Genomic DNA, 10,494 nt, shown 5'->3' with positions numbered 1-10,494 from the left:
GGAACAACATAACATGAAATAACCGTAAATCGTGTATGTAACGGGACATGACAAGACTAGAAATTACATTGTAACAAGACTAACATAATACGTGACATGACAATAAAATAACTAAGACAATAACTATACATGAAACATGACACGACAAGCATAAAATGTGACAGACTTGGCACCTGCCCACAGCGCCAAAACTACTAGTAACTGGTTTGCTGACCACGGTATTACTGTGCTTGACTGGCCAGCCAACTCACCTGACCTGAACCCCATAGAGAATCTATGGAGTGGGGTACTGTCAAGAGGAAGATGAGAGACACTGGACCCAACAATACAGAAGAGCTGAAGGCCGCTATCAAAGCAACCTGGGCCTCCATAACACCTCAGCAGTGCCACAGGCTGATTGCCTCCTTGCCACGCCGCATTTATGCAGTAATTTGTGCAAAAGAAGCCACAACCAACTATTGAGTGCATAAATGAACATAGTTTTCAGAAGGTCAACATTTCTGTATTATAAATCCTTTTTTTGATTGATAAATTGACCAAGTAGGCTCTTATACAGGATAAAACTGAGGTTGAGGTGCCATTCAGTAAGTCTGAAGCAAAGTCCTTCATACGGAAAAATAATGGTGGAGAGATGGGAGGAAAGGTGGGAAGGGGAGAACAAAGGGGAAGGCATTTATTGAAGATTCAAAGTAGAATTAGGACCCGGGAGAACGGCAGAAAGGAATAGACGAGAAGAAACAATTTATACAAGATTACAGAAAAGGCACGGTGGACTGAACAAAAGACTGCATATGGTTGGGAAACATAATATAGGGTATTGTGAATACTGTTAGGAGGCGCAGCATGTGATACTGCTGTGTGGTCAGTACAAAAGGGAGAGAGAGACATTAAATACGAATCGGAGGGCAAAGGGAATCAAGGAAATAAACAGTAAGATTATAGTACGGGAGTTCATCGCACAGGGAGGCTAATGCACTTTTTGGGTTTCTGGGGGAAACAGGATGAGCGAATAGGATTCAGATGAAGGTAAATATCAGGTTAAGATTCTGAATCAGAAGGTGGTAATGCACCTCTTATGTTGGATGCCAACCCCCGATAAACTCCCCCAAAGAAAGAAGAAGAAAAGCCAAGCAGCACAGATTCAGCAAATGTGCTCAGCAAATGTTCAAGGTAAAAATCCTGCATAGTATGCCCTAAAGAACACATAATTCAACAGGCAATTGAGTTTTACAAATAAAAAGGCCTGATTGAATGTAGAGAGCTCCTGCCTGTGTAACAGGTCCTACTATTTTATATGTGGTTTAACTGTTTGTTTTATTTAATAAAAAACATTTGCATGTAGGATGTAACATCGAAGTATGATATGTTATAATATTATTGTATATGACCGCCTCTATTGGGGATTATGGAATGCACTCACAACAGAACCCAAGGGGTGGAGAAATGTAACAAAACTAATTTATCATCATAATAATCTAAATTATATATAATCTGGGGCATCCCCTTGCCGTTTGCCTCTCTGCCCATTGTCTTTATCTCTCTAATTGCTGGAATTGAACTTCATCAGAAAACCTTTTTTTTAAAACATGAAAAATTATTTGAAACATAATGAGAGAGAATATACACAGAACACTTTTTTATTTTTTATTTTTTTTACTTAACCTGCTGTAGCCTATCCACTTGGAGTTATGATGCGTTGTGTGTTCAGAGATGCACTTCTGCATACCACTGTTGTAATGTGTGATCATTTGCATTACTGTCACCTTCCTGACAGCATCACGACAGGAAGGCCATTCTCCTCTGACGTCTCTCATTAACAAGGCTGCTCACTGGATTTTTTTTGTTTTTTGCACCATTCTTTGCAAATTCTAGAGACTAGTGTGTGCATGAAGATCCCAGGAGCTCAGCAGTTTCTGAGATACTCAAACCACCCTGTCTGCAACCAACAATTTCTACGGTCAAAGTCCCAATTCAGTTAATCCATTACTTACCTGAAGCTCCTGACCCGTATCTACATGATTGTGTGCATTGCACTGCTGCCACACAATTGGCTGATTAGATAATCGCATGAATAAGTAGCTATAATGAAGTTAAATTGTTCCTAATAAAGTGCTCGGTGAGTGTAACTTGTGTATGTTCGAAAGAAAATAAAAACATGTATTTTCTAAAGGAAATAAAAACATGAAAAAATGCTCTACCTCTGATCTAGCTGTTGTTGTTCCATGGCATCACATGCATGATTTGTGCAGTGACCACAGGCAAAGAAGGAAAATTAAGAGGTAGCTATATATCATGGTTTAGGAGGCTTATTATAGTGTTGTTGAGATTAGCAGAGATGAGAGGAAATGTGGAATATTCATATATTTTCTGAAAGAGACAGGGTTATCAATGAGATTGTAGGAAATAATGGGAAATGAGAATGAAGTAGGATGAAATCATCAGGTTTCCTGGCGGAGTCGGGGAATCCGTTTTTTCTGTTCGTTTGTTGGTTTGTTTGTTTGTTTTCTTTTTGTAATATATTGTATACCAACAGAGGGCGATAATACGTCACGAATGTAAAACGACCAAGTACAGCCAAAGCCCAAGGCTACATTCAACTGAAAAACTACTTTGCATACAGTTTGTGAAGCAAACATTACAAAGATGTTCGGAGATAAAACGTTTAAGTCCTTTTCAATAGATTTCGACGCACCGAATGGGATTCACCTTTTCTCAAGCGGCGATGTTGTTTCAGGGCGAATTATTTTCGAATTATCAAAAGAAATAAGAGTTAATTTGATCTCTGTGATTGGAAAGGGAAAAGCGAAGGTTGCGTGGAGCACCGGGTCGAGTAAGAATAGAAGACATTATTCTGCAAGAGAGGACTATTTTAACATGAAGTGCGACATCATACAACAAAACGGTTTGGCAGCTTTGTATCTTGTGTAGCTCCCATTAGCTTGCTGTCTTTGCGAAGTGTTAAATTACATTTCCGTGTTTTTCGTTTACTGTGCAGTTGTAGTAGGGCAATTAACCAACAGCGTGTGCATTGTATGATTGCATTTGAGCAATTTTTTCCCCATCTTTACAGGGGCTATTGGTGGTGGCGAGACGGTCCTTTGCGAAGGAACGCATGTCTACCCATTCACAATGCAGCTGCCACAAGGGTGTGTCCACAAATCCACTTTCAGGACAATTCACTCATTATGTTCGAATACTGTAGTTCAAGAGATTATTCGGAAATGCCAACCATATGATGATACGTTTTTCTTGATTTTGCAAATAGAAATTTTCCGTCAGCATTTCAAGGGGTTCACGGCAGAGTGACCTACGCTTTGGTAGTTCAGATACACCGACCATGGCATTTGGCCAAGGAGTTCCGGGCAGAATTGAATTTTGTCAGCCACATAGATGCCAACCACCCACAACTGCTGGTAAGGCATTGTCTGTGCATGTCCATGTTGTCATAAAATGTCCACTTACCGTGAATAATAAGGAACAGTTTACATTCTGGACAGATGCAGGGGAGACTGGGGACCAAACACTTTTATTTTTTCGTTTAATTAAAAAATATATACACATATTAGAGCAAAAAGTGAATCGATAATTTGAGTATGGAACATCCGTATAATACAAGGATATTCCTGGCGATTACTACAGTTCAATCAAAAGTAGCGGGAGTTCAATTTTCAACGTGCCCCGACTACGGGTCTATATTTAGTTTGACTGCATTTGAAACCATTCATATGTAAATAATGTATCGGGAAAAATTGATTAGAGTGAGTGCTACATAAGACCGAATAAGTGCACGTGGAATATGAATGGTAAATGGTTGGAATTTATATAGCGCCTTTATCCAAAGCACTGTACAATTGATGCTTCTCATTCACCCATTCACACACTCACACACTCACAGGTGTCTTGCTCAGGGACACTTCGACACAGCCCAGGCAGGGAATCGAACCGGCAACCCTCCGACTGCCAGACGACTGCTCTTACTGCCTGAGCCAATGAGACGACTGCTCTTACTGCCTGAGCCAATGAGACGACTGCTCTTACTGCCTGAGCCACGTCGCCCTTTATAGGCCTACAACGTTACATTTAAATATATTGCGGCTGATGCATTTATAATGTGTTGGAACACGTTACTATAGTTGTACTACTGCATGGCTCACAGTTTCTGTTGGCTTGTGACAATGTGTCAAAACTGTACCATCTTATGAGCCACAAGCCAGTGATTTAAATGACGCATATGTGGTGTTCACACATTTTCAGTCATTATCATGCGACAAAACATTACTTGCATGGTGCAAAAACACAGATTTGTTAATAACTCAACGTGTTCAAATCGTCCTGCCGCTCACACATGATAATATAGAGATAAGAAGTGAAAAGAAAGCCATCATTCTTGCATGTTGTCTCAACGTCTCCCCTACCTGAAAGGAAGTGATGGTTGACTTTCCAGGAACCATTGGCGGCTTCCAATAGCAAGGAGCTGTGTTGTCTCTGCTGTACTTCCGGGCCCATCTCCATGAATGCTGGTCTGGAGAGGAAGGGTTATGTTCCAGGTACTGGAAAACTCCTCACTAATGCAACTTTTACTGTACTGTAGAATGACTTCACATTCACCCAGGGTTGTGTCCCAATACTCAAAAACATTTATTCTCCTTTCCTCCACTCGTCACCTTCTAGTAACATGAAGTATGGTGAGAGGAGACAAGTGGAGGAAAGAAGGATACATTTTTTTGAATATATGTTGAAATGTCACCCATGGTATACAACTTTCTGTCTTGGTCCAGGTAAACGGCACTGGTTTGTTGTTGTCTCACACCGTCTCTTGCAGACACACAATTTGCCTGCTCAAAATGACCCTGAATCGCTTCTCTTTTACAGGAGAAATGATTCAGATCATCGCAGAGTTCGAGAACTCCTCTTCCCGGACAGTCATTCCCACGGCAACACTCGTACAGACGCAGACCTTCTATACAATCAGCAGATCATCAAAGACACTTGTACCTAAAGAACTCGTCAAGATTGAGGGAAGGCATCTCATGCCCAATAGTACAGGAGTGTGGGGCGACCAAATGCTGCAGATACCTGCTAATACACCCCTCACCATCTCAAACTGCCAGATTCTGGAGGTGGACTACTATCTGCTGGTAAGCATCAGTGTTGGACCAGTTTATGGCATCCTTACATTAATTTGAGTGTTAATTCCTGACCATATTCACATCTTGATTCACGTGACTATTGTTCATGATGTTGTCCTAACTTGATTACAGGTGAGTCTGAAAATTCCCAATGGAGTCAACCTCAAAGTTATCATCCCTCTGGTGATTTGCTCTATTCCTGTGTACCGTCCTCCCGCAGACTTCTAAAAACCTCACAGATGCCATGGAAATCAGACTGCCACTATCCTCAGTACCTGAATGGGTCTGTGCCTTGTGTTGCTTTTTTACATATTCTATGCCTTGTGTTGCTTTTTTACATATTTGTAGGTTATGTGATATCACCACTTTTTCCATTCAAGCCAGGTCTGTACAGAATCTACAATTTCAGGGTTGCATTTTCTGTCTGGAGAATTTTGTAATCTGCCATTTTAATCTGGTTTAATACTCAGAGCAACTGACGTGCGAACACTTTTTGATTTTATAACTTTGAAGCTATTTACTGCACAAATCAATTTCCTTACCTCAGCGAAGGTCGGAGTAGTGCTACAGAAGTATGTGTTTGCCGGATATCGCCAGACGAAAGGTCTCGTATTTGATTTGTAGATATTTACTGTGAATCTTTTATCTAGTTTTGAACGTTGATGCTCTTTTTAATCCTGATGACTCGAGAGTGAATGTGGCAGTCGACATTGGCTCAGGAGGTTAGAGCAGTTGTCTGGCAGTTGGAAGGTTGCCGGTTTGATCCCACCCTGGGTGTGTCAAGGTGTCCCTGGGCGAGACACCTGACCCTCAAGTGCTTCTGACGAGCTGGTTGGTGCCTTGCATGGCAGCCAATCACCGTTGGCGTATGTGTGTCAATGGGTGAATGAGAATGAGATCAATTGTACAGCGCTTTGGATAAAGGCGTGATATACAACATGCAGATCATTTACCATTTGACATTTGATGCTAGGTGAGATTTATCTTCATAAATAATAATTAATTCCATGCATATGTAAAAACATACCTGTACTTTTCTACATTATCTTACACAAGTAATGTGTAAAAATGATACATTTCACATTCATATCCAAAATGCCATCTATAGTGTCTGCTGTATGTCTACATGCAGCATTTGTAACTGGTGCCATACAGGCTCATATCGGATATAACAAACTGCTTTGACCTGGGCTTGGGTAGCAGATGACTGACATTTGCAGTATTTTCGTGAGTTTTAGTGTCTAGAAAAGTGCTATATACACTCAGTGATCACTTTATTTGGTAAACCAGCTTGTTAATGCAAATATTTAATCAGCTAACCATGTGGCAGCAACTAAATGTATGCAAGCATGCAGACGTGGCAGAGAGGTTAAGCTATATTTCAGACAAAATGTCAGATTGGGGGAAAAAAAGTGATCTAAGTGACTTTGACCATGGAATGATTGTTGGTGCCAGACAGGGTGGTTTGAGTATCTCAGAAACTGTTGATCTCCTGGGATTTTCATGCACAATAGTCTCTAGAATTTGCAGAGAATAGTGCGAAAAATAAAACCCTTCTAGTGAGCAGAAGTTCTGTGGGCAGCAACACCTTGTTAATGAGAGAGATCAGAGGAGAATGGGCAGACTGATCGAAGCTGACAGGAAGGTGACAGTAACGCAAATAACCACACATTACAACAGCGGTACGCAGAAGACCATCTCTGAACAGAGAACATATCAAACCTCTAAGTAGATCGGCTGCAGCAGCAGAGGACTTAAGAAAAAAAAGAAGTCTAATAAATACCTAATAAAGTGCTCACTGAGTGTAAATACAATGATCTATCTTTCTATCTACATCTAAGAACAGGGAGAGGAGTACAGATTTGGCAAATTTGGTCAAAGACAGATGGCCAGTGCATCATGCCTGAGATAGTTGAAAGGAAAAATATTGCATGGTATGCCTTAAAAAAGAGAAAAATGTCAATCCCTGATCCTTCAACAGGCAATTGAGTTTTACAAATAATCTGTATAATCTTATGTAATAATTATATACATTTGTATAATCTGTATAATTTGTGGACCAGGTCGTGTCATATAAAATGCTTTGCAATTGTCCTGTTTTCGTTTTCATTAAAAATATATCATGCAAGTCTTCCAAATGAAATAAAAACATTAAAAATGCTCTACCTCTGATCAAACTGTTGTTGTTCATGACATCACATACATCATTTCTGCAGATGCACAATTACCACAGGCAAAGAAGGGAAATTAAGAGCAACTGTATATAGCATTGCTAAGAAGGCTTTGTAAGAAATGAAGGTTAGTATGCATGTATTGTAGGGTTAAGTAGATAAGCCAAGCAGTTAGTGTGGAGGAAGGCAATGGGGATGTGGCGGTTGTGCTGGGATATATTATGACTGTAAGGTACATGAGTCAGCTATCTTCCAGTTATAGAAAACAAAGATTGCTAAATTGCATTAACATCACATACATTTTTCCTACAGACTCCTTTTCCCTAGTTTTCCATACTTCACTGTCACATGTGCCCACATTGCACAATTCTGTTTCTTTGCCTTGTAAATAGGGTTTTTGAAAACTTCCCTTTTGTCTTATTTGCTGTACCGAATGTTCAAAAGGAATTCTAAAAGGAATCCCAGGGTCCTACCCTTGGTCCACAAGTTAACATTGACTGCAGCAGAAGTCATGGGACCAACTGGCTCATTTGACTACTTGCAAGGTAAGCAAAATAGTACAGAATTTCAGTGAACTGATAACTTTTAATTGTCCATCCATCCATCCATTATCACCCGCTTATCCGGACTCGGGTCAAGGTGGCAGTAGGCTAAGCTGGGTATTCCAGGCGTCCCTCTCCCCAGCAATGCATTCCAGCTCCTCCTGGGGGATCCCAAGGCGTTCCCTGATATATAATCTCTCCAGCGGGTTCTGGCTCTACCTCGGGGTCTTCGTCCAGTTGGACGTGCCCGGAAAACCTCCAAAGGGAGGCGACCGGGAAGCATCCTGATCTGATGCCTGAGCCACCTCAACTGGCTCCTTTCGACACAAAGGAGCAGCGGCTCTACTCCAAGCTCCCTCCGGATGTCCTCACCCTATCTCTAAGGTGAGCCCAACTATATCTAGTTGGTACCATTCTGCCTCCCGCACCAGCTCCAGTTCCTTCCCCACCAGAGAGGTGACATTCCACATCCCAAGAACCAGTCTGCGATGCCAAGTATCAGCGCACCCGGATCCCCACCGTTGCCCAACGCCCATTGGGCAAAGCACCCGACTCCGATGCTGACCCCTGCAGGTGGTGAGCCCACAGGGCGGTGATTCCACATTCCCAATTCAGGGTGTGGGATAAGGCCCGGCCACCAGACGCTCGCCGACAAGCTCCCCTCCCGGGTCTGGCTCCAGAAAGGCTTCCCTTTTCCGGGCGAGGTAGCTTGGTAATTGTGTGCCCGTATCATGTCTTTGAATTGAATTCAACTTTAATTGTTGATAAATTAATACATTTAGTAAGTGTACCTCACCGGTTTAAAGTCCACTTTCTACTTGTCACTCTAAAAATATTAAAATAATGACATAAAAAAATACTTGAGACTTGCCCTGTAAGACTTGAGACTTGACTTGGACTTGCTCTGTAAGACTTGAGACTTGACTTGGACTTGCTCTGTAAGACTTGAGACTTGACTTGGACTTGCTGAAAATGACTTGGGCACAACTCTTTCCCCAACGGATCAAAAGATCCACATAAAGGTAGAGCAGGTTCGATTCAAGGGGTGCCAGAATTTGGGATCTTTGGTGTCAAGAGGCTTTCAAACCATGTGTCTGGCTATACTGCAGAGATGGTGGCAATATTGTTTGCACTGCAATGGATGGAGGAGAGGAAGCCAGTTAAGGTGATGATTTGTACTGATTGAACTTCAATGCTGCAAAGCTTAGACTCATTATAGCAGACATGATATACAGGTGCATCTCAACAAAGTGGAAAAGTTCCTTTTTTTCCATAATTCTAAAAGTGAAACTTTCATATATTTTCCAAATCCAAAAAATTATATTCTATATATTCAAAAATCAAGTATCTCAAAATATTAGAATATTACATAAGACCAATCAAAGAAAGGATTTATAATACAGAAATGTCGACCTTCTGAAAAGTATGTTAATTTATGCACTCGTACTTAGTCAATCATGGGAAAGACTGCTGACTTGACAGTTGTCCAGGAGACACTCATTAATACCCTCCACAAGGAGGGTAAGCCACAGAAGCTCATTGCTGAAAGGGCTGGCTGTTCGCAGGGTGCTATATCAAAGCATATTCGTGGAAAGTTGACTGGAAGGGAAAAGTGTGGTAGGAAAAGGTGCACAAGCAACAGGAATGACAGCAGCCTTGAGAGGATTGTCAAGCAAAGCCAATTCAAGATCTTGGGGGAGATTCACAAGGAGTGGACTGAGGCTGCGGTCAGTGCATCAAGAGCCACCATGCACAGACGTGTCCAGGAAATGGGCTACAAGTGTCACATTCCTAGTGTCAAGACACTCTTGAACCAGAGACAATGTCAGAAGCATCTTACCTGGGCTAAGGAGGAAAAGAACTGGACCGTTGCTCCTTACTTTACTTTCAGATGAGTAGATTTTGCATTTCATTTGGAAATCAAGGTCCCAGAGTCTGGGGGGAAGAGTGGAGAGGCAAATAATCCAAGTTGTGTGAAGTCCAGTGTGAAGTTTCCATAGTCAGTGATGTTTTGGGGTGCTATGTCATCTGCTGGTATTGGTCCACTGTGTTTTATCAAGTCCCGAGTCAACACACTGTCTACCAGGAGATTTTAGAGCACTTCATGCTTCCATCTGCTGGCAAGCATTATGGAGATGCTGATTTCCTTTTCCAGCAGGATTTTGAGACGGGTGCATGGGGGTTGGACCCAAAATGCACAACTCAGACAACAAAGATGTGATAAAGTTCCATCAGGGCTTTATTAGGGAAATGTCGAATGAGTGTAGTCGAGAAACAAGCCAAGTTCATACATGTATAATCCAGCCAAAAACAAAGTACAGTACCGAGGGAGAAGGCAGTCTCAAAATCAGTACACCATGCAAAAATTCCAGTAACCAGGAAAGCTGTCAGTGGGGCAGTAGTGCAGACGGATGGCAGGCAGGCTCGGAGTCGAAGGCGGTCCAAGAGTCAAGACCGAAGTCTACTCCGCGGGGCAAAAGTACAAAGACAGCAGGCAAGAGTTTGTGGTACAGGCAGGCAGTGGTCAACAAAACAACATGAACAATGAGCTTATGTGCAGGTGTAGACAGGTGCAGACAATTAGCTTGAGAGCAGGATGCGAATGGAAATCAGGTGTGGAGGATTGACAAGTTAACAAGATAATTAGTAATT

At 41.8% G+C, this 10,494-nt stretch overlaps 1 protein-coding gene across 1 annotated transcript; it reads left to right on the top strand.

Annotated features, from left to right (window-relative positions):
- Nucleotides 1–2,656: 2,656 nt before the first annotated feature.
- Nucleotides 2,657–5,393, top strand: LOC133140033 (arrestin domain-containing protein 3-like). Its single transcript, XM_061259552.1, has 6 exons — nucleotides 2,657–2,902; nucleotides 3,071–3,146; nucleotides 3,266–3,413; nucleotides 4,445–4,547; nucleotides 4,873–5,138; nucleotides 5,262–5,393. Exons 1-6 carry the CDS (start codon nucleotides 2,875–2,877, stop codon nucleotides 5,355–5,357), a joined length of 717 nt encoding a protein of 238 aa, XP_061115536.1. The 5' UTR covers nucleotides 2,657–2,874; the 3' UTR covers nucleotides 5,358–5,393.
- The last annotated feature ends 5,101 nt before the right edge of the window (nucleotides 5,394–10,494 follow it).

The sequence above is a fragment of the Conger conger genome, chromosome 11 (assembly GCF_963514075.1).
Source record: "Conger conger chromosome 11, fConCon1.1, whole genome shotgun sequence".
NCBI classification, from domain to species: Eukaryota; Metazoa; Chordata; class Actinopteri; order Anguilliformes; family Congridae; genus Conger; species Conger conger.
The sequence above is the reverse complement of the archived record's forward strand: the minus strand, read 5'-3'. Positions and strand labels throughout refer to the sequence as shown.

What these genes read in the sequence shown, in the direction of transcription:
- LOC133140033 (XM_061259552.1), top strand. Translation starts at nt 2,875, where the DNA reads ATGAAGTGCGACATCATACAACAAAACG. An exon ending in CCAACCACCCACAACTGCTG is followed by an intron (nt 3,414 to 4,444) that starts GTAAGGCATTGT and finishes TTGACTTTCCAG; the next exon opens with GAACCATTGGCGGCTTCCAA. An exon ending in AGGTGGACTACTATCTGCTG is followed by an intron (nt 5,139 to 5,261) that starts GTAAGCATCAGT and finishes ACTTGATTACAG; the next exon opens with GTGAGTCTGAAAATTCCCAA.